The sequence below is a fragment of the Eubalaena glacialis genome, chromosome 18 (genome assembly GCF_028564815.1).
Source record: "Eubalaena glacialis isolate mEubGla1 chromosome 18, mEubGla1.1.hap2.+ XY, whole genome shotgun sequence".
In the NCBI taxonomy this organism is placed as follows: domain Eukaryota; kingdom Metazoa; phylum Chordata; class Mammalia; order Artiodactyla; family Balaenidae; genus Eubalaena; species Eubalaena glacialis.
In genome coordinates this window covers 24,480,369-24,500,084 of record NC_083733.1, presented here as the reverse complement: position 1 = coordinate 24,500,084, position 19,716 = coordinate 24,480,369, and the positions used below count along the sequence as shown (strand labels likewise).

The 19,716-nt window shown below is 37.3% G+C and overlaps 1 protein-coding gene and 1 non-coding gene across 4 annotated transcripts in view; both read right to left on the bottom strand.

Annotated features, from left to right (window-relative positions):
* The window catches only part of CDH8 (cadherin 8), a 367,319-nt gene that overhangs the window by 91,819 nt on the left and 255,784 nt on the right, over positions 1–19,716 (bottom strand). The window contains exon 8 of one of the 3 annotated variants that reach the window (XM_061173973.1): positions 5,181–5,186. The exons of the other annotated variants lie outside the window; for them this stretch is intronic. Coding sequence (XP_061029956.1) covers positions 5,181–5,186 — 6 coding nt within the window. The remainder of the gene's footprint in view (positions 1–5,180; positions 5,187–19,716) is intronic. 3 annotated transcript variants of the gene reach the window in all.
* Positions 10,115–10,245, bottom strand: LOC133079204 (small nucleolar RNA SNORA18). The gene has a single exon (XR_009698085.1). It is a non-coding gene; the product is annotated as a small nucleolar RNA SNORA18 (small nucleolar RNA).

The following is a 19,716-nucleotide window of genomic DNA, read 5'->3' as shown; positions in this document are numbered from 1 at the left end:
AATCCTACTTGGAAACCCAAACCCTACTCCATAATAATAATCTATGCCAGCCACATCAGAATGCCATTATCATCATTATCAGCATCATCATCTTAAGAAACTATTTGCTATTTATTGAACACATACTCTCAGGCACCATGCTTTCATTTTTATACAACCCTATGGCTAAAGTAATATGATTATTTCCTCTCATAAACATTTAACAAATAATAATTGTAATTTTAAACTTCCATTCAATCAACAAATATTGACCTTATACTTACTGGGTGCCAGATACTCTTCTAGGACAAGAGATACCAAATAGAAAAGACAAACAAAAACATATTCTATTATATTCACACATAAATGGGGGTAGGGGTGGAGACTCTCAGGTATAGATGAAATGTATGAACAAAAATAAAACCAGGTAAAATAAAAGAGACTGATGTTGGAACTCAACTTTTCGCTCAGTGCTTACAAATGATAATTACAGGGCTGCAGTATCAAGTTATAGGTGTGCTAACCTCCTTTCTCTATTTTCTTATCTCAACAATCGATTTTCTCCTTTCTCTAATTAAAAAATCTAATAATTTGACCCTGTGCATTCATCCCCAATATGGAAATGAAATGAGACTGACACCTTTTTCTTGATGACTCCTGGAAAACTGTATCTACTGTCAGCAGAGGCCTTTTGGCCACCAGTGATGATCAGAGTAATAGCTTCCAAAGGTCCAAGGTCAAATATGTCCTTGGCTACTTCTGCCAGTTGATGGTATGAGGAGGGTACAGTCTGTTGGGGGGGGGGGGTAGTTCAGGGGGAATGTAATTTTCTTTTAAATTCGCTTTTATGGAGGGAACAAATGATTTTATTGAATTTTGGCTATTCGAGCCATAACCTACAATACTGAGAGAGGGTAGTAAATTCAGTTCATTTGAAACATCTAAAATAAAAACTTAGGCAGTTTTTTTTTTCTCAAATTCTTGTGGATTTCAGAACATTCGGTAAAATTTGACTCAATGGGTCTGATTTGAGCCCAGAAACTTTTATTAGGAAAAAAAATCTTAAAAGGACTTCAGAGCTTTGATCATGTTCAATATTGTAAGAATTTTAGTGAGAAAATCCCTTCTTCATTTAAAAATCTTCCTCTGTCTATACCATGAATCTTATGAGGGTTCAGAAGACAGCATTAATGCTTGTGGTACTTTTATATATTCTATGAAGCTTTGATTCTAGAAAGAATCATCTGTCCTAGCATCCCCTCTGGCAGTAGAAATTTAGACTTTAAGCCAACTGGTAAGCAGGTATTATGGTTTGGCAAACCCTGGTCATCATTACTAGAATGTAAATTCCATCTGGATAGGACTTTTTCGTTCACTGTTGTATTCAGGATATAGAACAGTAACTGGTACATAAGAGGTCACCCTAAAGTCAAGATAATATCTATCTGAGAGTTATTGAGAGGAGTGAATGAAATCATATATGAAAACACTAAGCAAACTACAGAATTTTAAGAGTTAGGTCTTGTTTTTGTCCCATGTTGTGTTTTGCTCCAAATTTTCTAGTTACCTCCTTACTGACTCAACTTCCTCTGAGGTCTTGTCACCTCTGTGCCTAATTCTACAAGCACATTTTTCTCCTTAGCCATTATTCCAGGGAACTGAAACCATGTCATATAAACAATTTTTTCAAGATACTTTGTATTTTACTAGGCTAAAGGGGAAGAGAATAAGACTTGTTTATACCTTGAGGCACATTTTGGCTCACTGTAAGATTAAAGTGCTTTCCAACACAGGTGCTCAAGAGAAAAACTCATCAGTCTCCCAAGGTAGTGAGTTTCTGACCACTGCAAGTATGCAGTCATAGAACAAGGCTGTGGTAAAGGCAAGTGGAGTACCAGATGGTGGATGTGGGGTAGGTTTTAATATCTGCTCTAATCATTAAATTAAAACAAACATTGCTTTTTATTCTGACTCATGTTTAACTACCAAATTTATTTAGTAAAATTTATCCAGAGTTGACTCAGTGAAACTAAATTAGGAATTGTTGTAATAATTTTCCACCTCATCTGGTTCCTACATTGAAATTACAGGTCATGCATTCACAGCACTACAAATTACTGTTTTTCCTGTAAGCAAGTTGACTCGGATTCATTTATACATAATTTCAGGATTTCCCCCCACTAATTTCTTAATATTTGGTGATGGTATTGCTCCCAGAATTCTCTACTGAAAAAATAAATAAATAAATAAATAAATAAATAAAAACTCTGCTAATGAGTTCCACCGTGTAGTTTCTCATCCCAACATCCATATTTACTTCTAATTAAGTGCATGAGAGCAATTCAGAATTTTATCATTTCAAATATTGCCTATCCATGTGATTTTTCATAACTATGTGAGAATAAAAAGATTCTATAACTTTTCATTTCTTGCACATAAACCTTCATTATAATTTTGTCTCAGGAAAGTGTTGGAATTTGCTCAAAACTAAAAAGAATTAATTTCCTAACGTATTAAGACAATTAAACAAATCATTTCATCATATGAATAACAGTGAATATAGACTCAGGGTAATATGGAAAATGAAGGCAAAGGAAGGGAAGGGAAAAAGGGAAGCTAATAATGATAGATGTTCAGTTTAGTGTTTACTATGCAGTTATAGTATCCATTATACAGATGACAAAACAAAGGTACAGAGAAACTATCTCACATCCTTGAAGTCAAACAATTAAAAGACACAGATACGATACAGGGTTTGAAATTAAAGTATGCCTCATTCCAAAGCACATCCAAATCTCTTGCAGTTATATAATATTTGCCTTAAATATTAGCTTGATACAGACACCACAGAAATGGAGTTACAAAGCCATACACTAGCAGAGAGGATTTTCCTCTAGAAGTGTATCTGGGGTGAAATAATTTGCCACAAATACCCTCTACCTTCTCTCCATTAAAAACAAACAAACAAACAAACAAAAAACCAAAATAGTCTGAGAGATAAAAAAACACTGGCTTAAAGGAAACATGATACTTGTATCTCGGAGATAAAAGACTGTCCAACCACATTTTGACCATCTCAATATACTAAAAGGTCCAAATGGACACAATTAATTAACATAGTGAATAAGAAGAGTGAAAAGTTGGTTTATAGGGTAGTTGCATAAAAAGAGTGTGGTGACTAAAACTCTGGACTAGGGTGCAGGGTCAGCCTAGGATTAATAACATGTTGTTTAATTGTTGGCATATAGCAGGAAACATATTTCCTCTCTCTATGCTTCATACTATACTTTATGAAAACAAAAAGGTAATTACATTGCATTGAGTTGTGGTGAACTTTCCAGTTCAAATATTTGAAGATGTCTATAGAAACTAAGCATGTTGTTATACTACCAGTTAATTATCCAATGGAATTAGGTATTAGCCAATGCTCTTTAAGCCAAGATAAATGTTAACAGTCTAGTACTAGTTTACATATTCTCCCTTCATTCATTTATTCAATCAATGATTCATTCATTCAGTAAATATTTATTGAAGACTTACTATTATCAGATACTCTGTAGCTGTTGAGGAGATATCAATTTAAAGCATAAGACATTCTACCCATGGAGAAGAATTCATAAACAGTATACATGATAATAACAATTATATGGTATGTAAGAAAGGATTAAATGCTAATAAAAACAAATAAAGCAGGATAAGGAAGATCTGGTACTGATGGTGGTAAGGGTTGAGCTTATTTGAGCAAAGACTTAAAGATGGAGTTAATCATGACTACAGCAAGAGGATGCATATTCCAGGCAGAGGAAACAGTTGTTGCAAAGATTCTAAAGGGAGAGAATGGCTAACGTCTGGAAGTATTCAATCACAGATTTCTGGATGGTTAGCAAGCAAAATTATTTTCTTAGGTTTAGTGATAGACTTGCACATAACAGTGACAAACTGCAAAAACAATTAAGCAACATCTTTTTCTTGATTACTGAGATTGAGATAATGTAAGACAAAACTACTCTAGGTTTTAACAAAGAATTAGACTTGGGTTATTAACTTTAAAGTATACAACCAACTGCTGTGTTCTTGGATGATATTTTATTTCCTTAGGAAACCTCTCTTCTGATATTCCCACCTCAGAATATTTGCAAGAATTCTGTGCCCTTTTCTTTCCCCATATCTTGATAGGTTAGATTTTTTTTCTGTTTCTAAAGTATTGGGCTTCCCTGGTGGCGCAGTGGTTGAGACTCTGCCTGCCAATGCAGGGGATACGGGTTCGAGCCCTGGTCTGGGAAGATCCCACATGCCGCGGAGCAACTAGGCCCGTGAGCCACAACTACTGAGCCTGCGCGTCTGGAGCCTGTGCTCCGCAACAAGAGAGGCCGCGACAGTGAGAGGCCCGCGCACCGCGATGAAGAGTGGCCCCGCTCGCCACAACTAGAGAAAGTCCTCGCACAGAAACGAAGACCCAACACAGCCAAAAATATAAATAAATAAATAAATAAACAAATTAAAAAAAAAAAAATCACATTCTAAAGTATTTACCGTATTATAAGCATGTGCTTAAAAACCTTGTAATTGTATCCCAAAAGTAACCATTAAGATTATTTGCTCATTGAATTAATATTTGCCAATCACTTACAATGTGATACTTTGTATGCCATGAGCTATGAGGATTATAGAAAAGTGTAAAATGTAGTCTCTGCCCTTGATGACATTAGTCTGGGAGGGAAAAGAAGGCACATAAACAAATAACTATAATTATAAATTAGATCATCACTGCCTTCTCTGAACTCCCATGTAGTTGCGACAAAATATGTACTTTCTGAAAGAAGGAAACATTTTATCCGAATCTTGAAGGAACAGTAGTAACAGGAAATGTAGAGAAATGACAGGATATTCAAGAAAAGAAAAAATAATATAACTAGAAAAGGTCCAGAGTTAGGACACTGCATGCACACTGCATCTGAAGTACAAGTGATGAGCAATAAGGGTTTTGACAACATAGTACAGATACAAGACATCTATGTAGTATTAGGGTGATAAAGTTTTTGTATTATTTTATCCTGAAACAGTTTCCTCAGGTTTAAAATCATAGCCACACATTGGTTATTGATAACTGGTATTTCTGATAGCAGTATTCCAAAGAAGTAATTCCTCATTTAAACTGTTTTATTTTAAAGAGGCCTAAATACTACTTGTAAGAAACAAACTCAGGACTCCTAACATTTCTGGATTTCAGTGTAGGGTCTCAAACTGAGTTCTGTTCAAATATAAAATCCATCCTCTTTCCTTGAAAAAGATATATTATTAATATTCTTTATAGAAAAATTTTAAAAGCTTTGGTGGATACGAGGAACAATCCCAAGGTCACATAGCTGGCTACCCTGCAAAAGGCCAGTCTTAAAACAAGGACTTCTTTTTTAATCCAAAGATAAAGCACAACAACGAACATACCTAACAGGGTTTATGAAGTAATAAGGAAACTACACAGACGTTCTCAGCTTTTAATATGCTCTAAAGTTTTAGGACTTATAACTCTAAAAGTATTTAAGAAGTACTTAATAACATTTAACATTTATTATTTATTTTAATAGTAATTTAATATTTTAAAAGTAGTTTGAGACTGTGTTAACTGTGTTTTGTAACATAATGCCTTTGTGGGAAACAAGTTAGTGTGGTAATTTTAAAACATGGCCCCAAAATTGTTTGACATGCCTCTCGTTGCAAGGTGGGGAAATATGCTCCACTCTCCTGAATGTATATTCTCTTACTAATCAACAGTATTTGAAAAAAGTGAATTATGTCAATTTCTAGACTGAAGTTTACAAAGTTACCACCTTCCACTTCCCATCTTTGTTGGGATACTCACTGTTGGAACACAGATACCAAGCAATGAAGAAGCCCAAGCGACCACTTAGAAAGGCAGCTAACAGCCAACACCAATGTGCCAGCCATGTGAGTGAGTCATATTGGAATTGGATGGTCAGCCACATTCAGGCTATCCCAGCTGGTACCACATTCTGCAGAGACAAGCTGACCCTGGCAGGCACTGCTCACATTTCAGATTTGTGAGTAAAATACATATTTGTTGTTGTTTTATGCCACTAAGTTCTGGAATAGTTTGTTATGTAACAGTAGATAATCAGAACAGATTTTAGTGTCTGGATGTAATGTGCTACTGTAATGAAAACTTAAAACATGTGGCATTGGTTTTGGGACCAGGTGGCAGACAGGAGCTAGATAAATTAGGAAGACTCTTGTGAAAGCCTAAAGGGCCCCAGAGAGTGTCGAAAGACTAAAGGATGTGAAGAGGCTGTTGACGAGGTCTTAAAGTAAAGAAAATAGGGAAAGTATTATTGGAAGTTGGAGGAAAGGAGACCCTTGTATTGTAGTGGCTAGATTTTTGACCATGTCACCTGCAGGTCATGCAGAAGAAAAGGTAATGTACCTAATGAATTTGATGATTAAGAGATTCCAGGCAGAGGCAGAATTTTTAAAATACCACATCACTTCTTCTCATTGACTAAACAAAATGTGGATGGAGAGACATTGGCTAAAGAAGGAATTTTTCCATCAAGACTGGTTGGGTTTGAAAATAAAACTTTTTCATTTGCAGCTTCTCCAGAGGAAAACAATTCTCAAGTTAAGAAATATCTCAGTCCACCGATCAAATACAGATTGGGACAATATGATCCTTTGTTGTTACTATCTCAGAAAGATCTGAGGTTCCTCATGGGAACTTTCAGAGAGAGAAAAGTCTCTGTGAAGATTTTAAGGACAGGATAATCTCCCAGATCCTCTCTGTTAAAAATCTTAAGAGTATTGACCATAGCAGTTTCACTATATTCCCAAGGTCAAGAAGGGCTCATTGTGAAGAGATATGGGAGTGTAGCTCTTTTTTAATGGAGTGTATTATAAATTGATTTGTTAGAAACTTACAAAGTCTTTAAAGGAAATGTACTGGTTTTGACTAAAAGAGTGATTATAAAAGGACAACAGGAGAGATTCTTGTGGTGAGTGATGAAACTCTCATTATGTCTTGACTGTGGTGGTGTATACATGAACTGACACGTGATAGAATTGCATAGAGCTAATCTCTCTCTCTCTCTCTCTCTCACACACACACACACACACACACACACAGAGGACAAGTAAAACTGGAGATATCTGAATAAGTTTGGGTAGATTGTATGGATGTCGGTATCCTGGTTGTTGACACTGTACTATAGTTTTGCAAGATGTTACCATTAGAAGAAGCTGTATAAAGGGTGCACAGGAACTCTCCATATATATATATATTTGCAACTGCATACAAATATACGATTATATTAAATAAATAAATAAATATTTCCCGATGATCATCATCTACCTAAGACTGAGAAACCAAATATGGTTTTCAAAACTATTAACAGAAGTTTTCAGATAAGGGAGGAACTCGCCTAGGTCAGTGCTTTTCAATTTATGGTACACACTGCAGTATGACCATCACTCGGAAACTTGTTAAATATGCAAATTCTCAGGCTCCAACGCAGACCCAATGCAGCACAAGCAATCTGTGCTTCAGTAATCACCTCCAGGTGGGTGTGACACATGCTGAACTCTGAGAAACACTAGCCTAGAGTCTTGTTTTGTGATAACTATTAAACACATACTAAATAGAGCCTTGCTACTCATAGTTACTCCACTGACCAGTAACATCAGCATCATCTGCAAGTTTATTAGAAATGCAGAATCTGTACTCCAGACTTAGAGAATCCAAATCTGCCTTTTTACAAGATCTCCGGTTAACTCAAAGGGACAGAAAAGCTTAAGAAGTGGTGCCTTAGTGTATTTGCTGAACAACTACTATGTGCATCCCATGAAAATACAGCTTTGTTTCTAGCGATAGAACATTTGGGCACCAACTTCCTGCTGGGGCAGGGATATTAAACTAGTTGCCCAAGATCACACATCTTAGAAGGAGCCTACCTAGGATTTGAGCTTGCACAGTACATAAAGGGACAACAGAAAAGATCCTTCTGGTCTGGATCCCTCCAGAGCCTATGTTCATAAGCACGATGCTAAATTGTCCAGTCTTTCTTCATCTGTGAGTCCAGCTCCTGTGGGCCAGTTCTGGTTTCCAGCTATTTACAACAGGGAGTGTCTGAACTGCAGACGTACATTCCAGAGTCAGAATAGATATCATTATTCACTCAGGCAGTCTTGACCATATTACTTTCTAGACACTAAGCTCATAACAGGAACCTCAGATACACCACCCAGGATGTTCTGGTTTCAGGATTGCAGAGTGTCTGCGTGCTCTCGTCCTCCTCCTCCCCAAGGCCCCCCATCGATCCTTCCATGTGCATCACAAGGCACAGACTCCATGTCGACAGAGTGCACATTAGCTGTAAAATAATACTATTGGGAGGTAGAGTTGAAAGGGGAACCTCTGATTGTCTCTGACTGGATTTTCTGCCTATTTATCGTCTAAACTTCAATTCTGTGGAAGTTGCTGGCAGAACCAAGTGTTATCTGAATGCACAACTGACAGCATAAAAAATCAGTTATCATTTTTATGTCTAGGGTTTAACTTCAAGAAAATAGCAATGTTCAGATTGAGTAGATGGTTTAGGGACTGCAGGGGGAGGTGTAGTTTTTTTTTAATCCTTTTTGCCAAATAAGTAGGGAGGCATAGCTAGAAAATGCTTCAAAGCTGTTAGAGAATAGATGAGGATTCTGTATATTTTGTAGAATCTTCAGAAGTGAAATAATAAATAAAGTTACATCTGTAGCAGCAAAGCACACGGCTAATGGAGCAAGGTAGACCCTCGTTAATAATAGCAACTAGTATCATTGAGCATCATACTCTAGTTTCTGATAGCCCCTGGAAATTCAAAGATGAATAATTTAGGGTGAACAATGTACTATAACAATCAAATGAATGAATACATCTAATATAACTAATTGTCAATTTCAATGCACCACGCATGATGCTAGGTGTTAACTAGGTGCCTTCTCTACTTTAGATCATTCAACATTCCTATGATGTTGATATTATCATTCACATTTCACAAAGAAGGAAGCTGAAGCTCAGAAACATGGGGGGACTTTCCCATAGTCACACAACACATATGTGGCCTAGACAGAATTCAAACAAAATGCTATCTTCCCAAAATTCCTTTCTTTGATGACAGAAGTAGGAAAGGGCATTGAAAGGAGGTCAGGAGCAGTCAGCTGAGAAAGGAATGGGTTTTAGATTCAAATCAAAGAGCACTACCCAACTTCAGTGCTCTTCCTGTCTTTCTCCACAGATGGCTCCAAATGTGCTCAGTTTATCTTTGGAAAAGTAAGACTAATTACTACCAGCTACATGAATCGCTAACCATTCACATCCAATTACTGACACAGCATAATAACCATTATACTTGTCCATAAACTGTCTGATTAATGTTGCGGTACATTTCGTCTTGTCTCCACACTGAACGAAGTATACCAAAGATTCTCTGTCTTCATAGTCTGTTGCGTCATGAGCTTTGGGGAGGAAAGGTAGAGAAGACTGACACGGTGAAGGTAATAGGTGGCATGACATAGACCAAGAGATTGACTAATTTAAATTAGTTCTCAGTTCTCCAATGCTTATTTTATTTATCTATTTATTTTACAAAAAGTGTAAAGGGTTTTTAAAATTATGTGTAACATAGGCAAAATTATTTAAAGTCAATACATTTTTAAGGAATTTCACACATTCTGATTCCTTCCACTGCCAATCACCTTAGTTCCTCCAATGTTTGAGTCATAATCTTCAAGATAGCCCTTCCAAAAAGAACTTTTGCTCAACCCACAGTTGTCATGTCAAGTCATCCACAATTCTTTTAGTCAGGCTTCTTTGATATCCAATAGAATATGGACACACTTCAAAAATCCCCCACCTGTAATCTTTAGGATCCAGTTTCCTCAAGCAATTTACTTTAGGGCCATGTTCAGGGTCAGAGGAGATGGATCTGCCTGGTTCTGAATTTGAGACACCCTCTAAACACGCATTAAGTTCAAATCATATTAATCCCTAAGCTGTCACACCCTAGAACAGTACAGATCTTTGGGATATGCCGATACCTACGATTAAAAAGTTTGACTGTTAGTTTTTTCATAGTTTATTTAGCAGCTCTGTCTTGCAGTTCTTTCCCACAGATTTAACACATAGTTCTGTGAGTAAAGGAAACCACATAGTTACTCTATGAGGCGTTTCCAACGATGTAGGTCTATAGGAAAAGCCTCATTGGGATAGACCTCAACTCCAATCCTTATTGTAATGTGTAGAAACAATTCCCTTTCCTCTTCCCCTCAAAATATAAATATAGATACAGATCTATATACACACACACACACACACTAATAACTCATCTTACAAGTTTAAGAAATAATTTCCAAGTAAATTAACTAGCTAGCATTTGTCACGTTTTCAAAGCAATACTGCAACTACATATATGAGGTGGTTTGGTCAAGGCTCTTATTGCTATCCTAGGAAAATGATTTTCTATCTCATTTTATCTTGTTTTCTACACTTGAAAAATGGGTCTAATAATACTTTCCCTTTACATACTTCAGAGAAATGTTGCAAAGATTAATGAAATACATGTAAATAGCTGTAAGCTGGATAAATTAAGAGATCATCATCATTATTCTATTGGATTCTTCAAATAAAATTTCCTGTAGAACTATGACCCTACCAACCTTGGTGAGTAAGGCAGATATAAGAATGCAGGAATAATGTGATTTTTAAAGAGCTTTTTGTTGTTTGAATCAAGTGCTTAAATCAAATGCCTAAATCTCAAACAGATCTAAGAAACTAAACAATTTTTCAGAAAAAAAAAAAAAAGAATGAAGACATCTGAGAATTAAGAAACCAAGAAAGGGATGATCTTCAAATGCTGCAAGCTGACACTTCAGTTGGCACCCAACCTTCAGATGGGATTACTATCATTAGACCCATGATTCCAAAGACTTAATAAATGGACAATTAGGGTTTATGTCTCCTGGAATTTATCAAAATTAGTTAAGATACTCATCCAGCCTTTCCCCCATGTCTGTTGCTCGGCTGTATGTGGATAAATTCCAGTTGATATTTCATTTCTCCTGCCAGATGTTTTGACATCACATATTATAGGCATCTAATTGTTTAAAAATGCTCTCGCATTAATGCAGGAGAGTTCTGTTTTCTGCCTTCTAGGCTTTAACTATGATAAGAAAGGAAGTAACTTTATTGTTTTCAAATATGAAACAAGGTCTGAAATTCACATCTGGCTTGACCCAGTACTTCAGCAATAGACCGATATAAACTTTTTATTTATTTATTTTAATTAATTAATTAATTAATTTTATTTATTTATTTTTGGCTGCATTGTGTCTTCGTTGCTGCGTATGGGCTTTCTCTAGTTGCAGCGAGCGGGGGCTACTCTTCGTTGTGGTGCGCGGGCTTTTCGTTGCGGTGGCTTCTCTTGTTGTGGAGCATGGGCTCTAGGCGTGCGGGCTCAGTAGTTGTGGCACACGGGCTTAGTTGCTCCGCAGCATGTCGGATCTTCCCGGACCAGGGCTCGAACCCGTGTCCCCTGCATTGGCAGGTGGATTCTTAACCACTGCGCCACCAGGGAAGCCCTAAACTTTTTAAATTAGCTGCATTCCTTTGAGAAACCCAAGGCTGATTCCATGGGAGGAGAGAAAGGAGTTAGAGAGAGAGGAGAGACTCTATATCCAGAATAAATTTAGTTATTTGCAAGGAGTCCATGTGCTATTAACTTGAATATAGTCTACTGATGTAGAAAGACAGACTTGGTAGACATTTTACTTTTAGAAAGTGCTCATTCAGTGACCTTGAGGAAATTACCTCCATATATCTCAATATTATAAAATGAAGATAATATAATCTATTTACTTAACAGTCTCTTATCTCAATATTTATTGTACTAAGAAAAGTTAATAGTCTTTTGTTCATGCAAGTTACTTATGGTATAAAGAGGAGCTTCAGGCCAACATTATCCTGGCACCTTAAAAACAAGATCAAACTTCTGAGCCTCAAGCATACACAACTCCAGGGATGCATTTATGTGCTTTGGAGAAGACAATCTGCAGAGAAGTGAGAGGATGGGCACTCTATAAGGAGCAGGGCAGCAGCCATCTTGCTCCCTTGAAGACAGTGGAAACACGCCCATTCTCAATTCGATTTCTTCTGATGTGCTAACACTTTTCAAGGTGTTTACCAAGATGATTTCTGCCTGATTTATAAGCGTGTGTGACACTCTTTATACAGTTCCTAGGTAAAATAACTACTCCATAAAATTGATGGTAATACACAGAGTGACCAAGAGGTGGTAATATTGTTACCATCCTCACAGTTTGTATTTCCAGAATCGATCTGGTACATATCTGTTCTTGCAAAACGAATATTAGTGAAGCACATGCTAATTACAGATTCATGAAAAGTCTTAGGGTTACAGAATGACTTTACACTGTCTAGCAGAATGATCTTGAGAAAACAACTCAAGCTTTCTAACTTTCAGCTACATCATCTAAAATGTAGGATAATACAACCAGCCCTGGCTTATTTTCATATTGTTGTTTTGAGGCTTCAGTGTTGTAAAGAATAAAGAATCAGTTTACAAAATATATAATATAAAAATAGAAATGTAAGGAATTCCTATTACTAGCAGAAATGAAATCTGGAGGCCAAAGTTATCCTTATCTGGCAAGAGCCTCACTTTCATGACTAAATTTTCCAAAATATCATTCACCTTGTTACATTCACTGAGATTTAGGGTTTTGTCCTCAGCTTTGTGGGAACAGAAACTTTATTCTGTCAGCACATTCCTGAAGAGAATGGTGCTTCAGCACAGATATGCATTAGCCAAGCCCATGGAAGACACTTGCTTAACAAGAATGGGAATACAGGGGCTTCCCTGGTGGTGCAGTGGTTGAGAGTCTGCCTGCCAATGCAGGGGACACGGGTTCGAGCCCTGGTCTGGGAAGATCCCACATGCCGCGGAGCAACTGGGCCCGTGAGCCACAACTGCTGAGCTTGCGCATCTGGAGCCTGTGCTCCGCAACGAGAGGCCGCGATAGTGAGAGGCCCGCGCACCGCGATGAAGAGTGGCCCCCACTTGCCGCAACTAGAGAAAGCCCTCGCACAGAAACAAAGACCCAACACAGCTCAGGATAAATAAATAAATTAATTAATTAAAAAAAAAAAAAGAATTTACAGTGAAAATAAAATGTCCGCCAAAGGCTTTGTAGTGTGGCACAATGGTTAAGGCAGAGGTTCTGGTGTCAGACAAACGTAGGTTCAAAGTTTGGCTCCACCAAGTACTAGTTGTAAAGTCCTTAAAGCTTAAAGACACACAATAGCTATCTGATTTTCTCATTTGCACAATGTAGATAATATAATTTCTAACCACACAGGAAAGTTTTGTAAAATACATGGGTGACTACTCAAAATGCTGTGTCAAGCTCTGAGGAAAGTAAGTTCAAGAAACGATGGAATGATAGTTGTCATTATTATCATCATCATCTAGGTCAGCATATTTTATTGCAGCGTTTCTAAAACTGAATAAAATAGTCACAAAAATTGGCTTGCAAAAACATTGAGTGAGAGGAATGGGAGTTAGATGTGCAATTTAAATCCTGGCAGCCCTGTGCTCTGTTAATCCGCCTATTTCCAGAGGCAGGGCTGGTCCTGAAAGAGCACATCAGGCTTGGTCCTTATACCGGGGTGTCACTCTCTGGAAGACCTGGATGGGCCCCCCGCCTTTATCTCTGTGACATACTTAATTCCCTATTCCTGCTCATATGCCTCTCTGAAAGAGTAACAACAATACCCGGGATTTAGCAGAAGGCAAGTTTTGATCTGTCCTGACAAAATGCTGTCTCTAGAGAAGGCAGCCTTATTTGATGAGACCCTAGAAATGTCAATTATAATGTCAATCTGTTTCCACTGAGGATAACTTCATTTTCATTCTGCTCTTAACAATGACCAACATTTAGTGAGCTCCTACTCTCTATACTATACCAAGAATCCTATGAAAGATGTTATATACATTACTTCTTTCAATATCCAACCTACATTTTGCTGGTGATAAATTATTTTATCAACATGATATCTAAGATATAGCAATACTTTTTGCTGTTACTATATCTCAAACTAATTGAGAAGATAAATGCCTTCCTAAGGCCATGGTTCTTAAACAGTTTGGTCTCAGGGCCTCCTTATACACTTAAAAATAACTGAAGAAATCAAAAAGTTTTTTTTATAAAAACATGTTACTAGCTTATATCTCTCAATATTTACCAACTAGAAATCACAAGTAATTTTTAAAACAAAATAATACACACACACACACACATTTCATTAGCCATTGAGCAATGATACCAACACATGTCATGTAGCCTTTGGAAAACTCCACTCTCACGTGTGAGAACATGAGAGAGAAAAAGGCAAATAGCATCTCTGTGTTATTATAAACACATTGTGACCTCATGGAACCCCTAAAAGACTTTACTCTAGACCATACTTTGAATATGCTGCTTTAAAGGATTAAAGATTTTTGCTTCCCCCACATGTTCCCCTGTATATTTCAACCATTCTGTGATTTTTTTAAGACTAGGGACTATGGTAGGTGAAGCATACAACACTATAGAAAAATGTTATTACGTACACCTTACAAATGATGAAAATGAGGCTTAGAAAGGATAAGCGCTTTTCCTCACATCACATGAGTTACAGGTATTGTAGTTAGCTTACAACCCCACATCTTTCTGTCCCCAAACCTGTGCTCTTCATTATCATATTATGCTGCAGCCACTGAAGATCCATCAACCCGAGATGGATGAGAACTTAGTGATGGTCTCATTTTATCCACAGGCTAAAGAGAACTCTGAAGTCCAGAAGTACCATTATGATAGGTCCAAGAATTGAACCTATGTTTCCTGAATGGATTTATCATACCCAACTCCTTGCCTCTTAAAATTAGTTGTTCCTATTGTAGACACAATAATTACAGTATGTGTCCATTAAGAAGAAGGACAAAAATATTCATGTGAAGGTATAGATGAGCCAAGTTTCTTGGCAAAACTATGCTGAATAAAATAAACATACTACCTTATATGACTTTTATTTTTATGATTTTTATCCCAAGTAGACTATCAGCAATTTAATTCCCTGATTTTTTCTTCCCGAACGTATAGTGCCTAGCACAAAACCTGGCATTTAATGACACATTTGTACAGAGATTAATATTTTTCAAGAATGTTTGCTCTGTTTGCCCATCTGTCACACTTAATTAGTAGCACCAAAGGGTAGAGAGTTCAGGCTTTGGTATTAAACCTGGTGGATTTGAACCTCATAGTATTAGATCTGTGACCTCATATACATTCCCTGACTTCCCTGGATTTCATTTCATGTATTTCTGAAACAATGCTCAGGATGTGTCCATCCCAATGCTGTTATAAGGAGTGAATGAAACAAATGTTTGCACACAGTGGTGACTGTCATTCTGCCTGGAATTAGGTAGCATCTCAAATTCTAGTTTGCCTTGATTGCCACACACAGATATTATTAAATTTAACAGATCTAGACGCTGAATCAAAGGAGATAGTAGGAGAGTTGCTCTGTATGCATCTATGCAACTTTCCCAAATCGTAATTCCTATGATGTCCAAAGACCAGTGAGCTTCTCCAGCCTTTCTACAACCAGACAATATACCTTGGGTGTTCATTTTTATTTTCCTGTTGGCTAAAAAGCACAACAGAAAGGTCCACGTGGAAATAAGTGCGCATACAGTGGAGGCTCCCATAACCATGACTGAAACAAGCCAAGATCAACAAGTCCCTCCCTTTCATCACAAAATTCCCAAAACATCCTGGGTGGATTCATGCTATTCCCTTCGCCTGCAACATTCTTGCTCTTCCTCTTCACTTGTCCCAATAGAGCACTGCACTTGACTCCTAGGGACACTGGAGAAGGCACCATACAGAGCTAATTTCTTCCTCATATGTGTTGTTAGGATGTGTTCTGTCTCCTTCCATTAGACAACCAGCTTGTAGTCCAGCAATTATCTCCCTACTGCAGAAGCCCCGCCTCCAGGCCGGGAACTACATCTTTAACAACACGTGACCATAGTGTCTAGTACAGAGGTGCAGAAATGTGTTTGACTCACTAAGGTTTTGTGTGCTCAGTCAACAGTCATTTGGTACATTTACTGACTAATTTATTGGATCTTAGCTCTCTTTAAGATGGAGACTACAAGGGACAAAATCAATCATTCAGAGACCAAAACCAAAATAAAGATATCTAATTCAGTATTTTCCATTTTCACTAAGGTCTCCTATTTATATGCCAGAGGCCATTTGTAGAACATCTAAATGCCTTTTCAACCCATGCCTAACCAATCACTTCTGATAAATATCCAGATACTTTCAGATTTATTTCAGGTTATCAGTTTCCCTGAGAAGTCACCCAACACATCAGTTCTGTCTTCCATGCTTTTTATATCGTTTCTTAAATAAACAAATGTGGATTTGTTGTATTCTGGTATTCTGTGTTCAGTCTTTGTTTCTTTGTAACTGCTACATAATTATATTGGAAATGTGAAAAACAATTCAGCAGGAAATCAAATGCTGGCTCAGTGTGGGTATTTTTATATCCAGAGATACTCAAATATTAACAGATTATTATTAATCGGTTATTATTATTATTATTAATTGATTAATAATAATCAATTATTAAGATTAATATTAATCTAATATTTAGATACTGTGCCTAAAACACAACCTAAAGACAAGCCTTATTTAAGAGCTAGGAAAAAAAAAAATATATATATATATATGCTAAATAGAACGTTTTTTTACAAACACAAATTTTCTTCATAGCGCATTAGCATTGTTTGTTTTACTAAACAAAACAGTTAAAGTCAAGGCAGAGAATGTTCTAAAAAGTCAGTGTCTCTTTTTTTTTTTTTTGGTCAGTGTCTCTTAAACATCAAGCTCACAATAGTCCACCTGAAAGAACAGGTGAGGAGGCTTTTATTATTATTGCCATTGCTAAAAACAGATATAGAGAATATCCTTATATTATACCATATTAAATTATAATAAATATGTTTAATATAACATGATGATTATAATATATTAATGTAATCTATATTAATTACAGAAATATGATAATAATTATATATGCATATATATTCTCTATATCAACCAGGTGAGTTTTAGTTCCCTATTGAGTATTATAGTTTCCTTTTAACCAATAAATAAACACATTAGATTGATCAAGGAAACTGTTGATGTTCAAGTAGGTTGTTGTTAATGTAAACTAGGTTGGAATTCATATTTGTTTGGCTGCATAGTCGACGCTTTTTCCTTCCACATTTGTCGTCCATGGTTTTATTCTATGTCTCCCTTCTTCAGCCTATTATTAATCATTCATTGTCAAATTATAACAGCAGGTGTGTGGAGCAGACTTCGGCATCATTCCAGGCTTATCTCAGTGGGTTGCAGGAGCATTCAAACTCCAATATAAGGAGCCCCTTTAATTTGTTTTAAATTTAGGAACTGGAGGTTCCTAAAAATCCAAATTCCCCTGGAACAGATAGTTCACAGATGCAAATTTTAAATTCATTATCCCCAACTGGACCTCCTCCCACCCTTTCAGTGGGGAAAAAAGCCTATCAGTGACATCCCATTGTGTTCTAACCTGTTTTATAAAGAGCTAGTCAAAGGAAGGCTGTAAACTCTTAAGCTTTGGAAGGATGGACCACCTTTTCTGTTTTCTGACTTGTTAACATGAATCATGATATGTCTCAGGAGCAACTAGGCTATCACTAGGAGAGGATGCAGGCTCAATTGTCAGAGATTGGGCTGAAGAGTCAGACAAACCTAGGATCAAATCCAAACTTAGGCACCTAAACATGGAGAGCTTGAAGTTTGGTATCTTAGCTTTCTTTATGAGATGAGAGACTGGTGGTACCAATTTATGGAACTGTTGTGAGGATTAAATGGATAAAGGGCATGAGAAGGGCTAGAATGTTGCCTAGCATACAGTAAGCAGTCACTCTTAATTGTATCATTATTTTCATCCTCCTCACCAAGGTTTAGGATCTCCATCAGTTTCCTTGTTGCTCATTAGTTTTAGCCAGATGCCGATTTCTGTTCATTCAAAGTCCATTTCTAACGCAGCTTCAGTTTTACTCTGAATCAGGACTGCAGGGGTTGTAGCAGTGGTTCTCCAAGTGAGGGCCCTGGGCAAGCAGCATCGGCCTCACGTGGGAACTTGTTAGAAATAGAGATTCTTTGGCCCAGGAATCTATGTTCTAACAAGCTCTCTGGGTGATTCTGAGCCACCATCATAGCCATATTCTTCCCCTTCTCATTCTCCAGGTTGTAGGCTCTTTGTTCCACTCCAAACCTATTCTGCTCCTAAATCTGGAATGCTAATATTCTGAGCCACACATTTCCCTTATTTTGATATTTCTATGTATTTGATGGGCCCCTCTGACACAGAGAATAAGATCATTTCCTGTACCTGGCATCCGAAGGCAATCATAATTTTCTATACTTAACTTTCCAACCATATATTCTTTTCTCTCCTGAGTTCTCTAATCTTCAGAAGGTATTCTATGCTCTTCTCCTCTGGATCAAGATGTTTGTTAGTTTGGAAATACATCTCTGACAAAAGCCTACTGTTACTTTATGACCCTGATGAAAATATACCATCCACAAAGGATCTTCCCAGAGAAGACTGTCTCTCCCATCCAATGGAGAGATCCCACCCTACTCCAAATTATATGCTTTTTAAGTAAATAATATTTAGAGTTTCAATGCATGCCTTAGAGACAATTTCTTTACATTCTACTTCCTTGCTTCTTTGTGACAAACAGTGTAACCCTTGACCTTGGGCATCATGTGGGGTGAACCCTTGTCCTATAGATACTCCAGGAACAAGAAAGTATCAGTATCATAAGTGAGGGTGTAGAGTGACCAATGCCCTGCCACCCCAAATTAGATGGAAGCAAGTTATCATAGTTCAAAATTCTACCATCTGGCTAAAAGGGCCACCTGACCTGACACTGAAATGCTAGGTGGGTGGGGGTGGATCAGAGATGGAATTGGCATCTATTTTTAGCCCTGACTTCTAAGCTCTGGATTAGGGAGTCCTGTAATCAGAAAACATGCTGCATTTTCATTCTTTAGGCTTTGCTGCTTTGTAACCTGCTTCCACTTGTTCAATACAGATCAGATTAAACGATAAACGGGCTCGTTGGGTAATGAAGTGTGGGCTGGCATAATTCAGGGCTTGCCTCAGGCTCTCAGAGGGAAGAGAAATAAAGGTTCTTAGATCAGAAGCCTGGCTCCTTGGGGAAAAAGTGAGAGGACCTGAGGCTCCTCTCTGCCAGCACCTTTCTCATGGTCTCTGTCTCTGACCTTAGATTGGTTAATATTCTATAGAAATTCTTCCTTTTGAGCACAGTCAGTGCCCCACAATTTTCATACAAGGAGAGCATAGTCATTCCTGCCCTTTATGCCTCAGCTTCAGTCACTCAGGAAAGAATGACTTTAAAAAATCCAGAAAAGCCATTGCGCCTATGTGCTTGTCTGCCCAAGACTTTGAACAAAGAGCTGAGTGGGGTATATTAAAAGCAGAGATCCTTTCCACCAATTAATAAATAGTGTCTGTTTAGAGTCAAAACTCATCAGGTTAATATCTTGTGGTATTAATTCTTA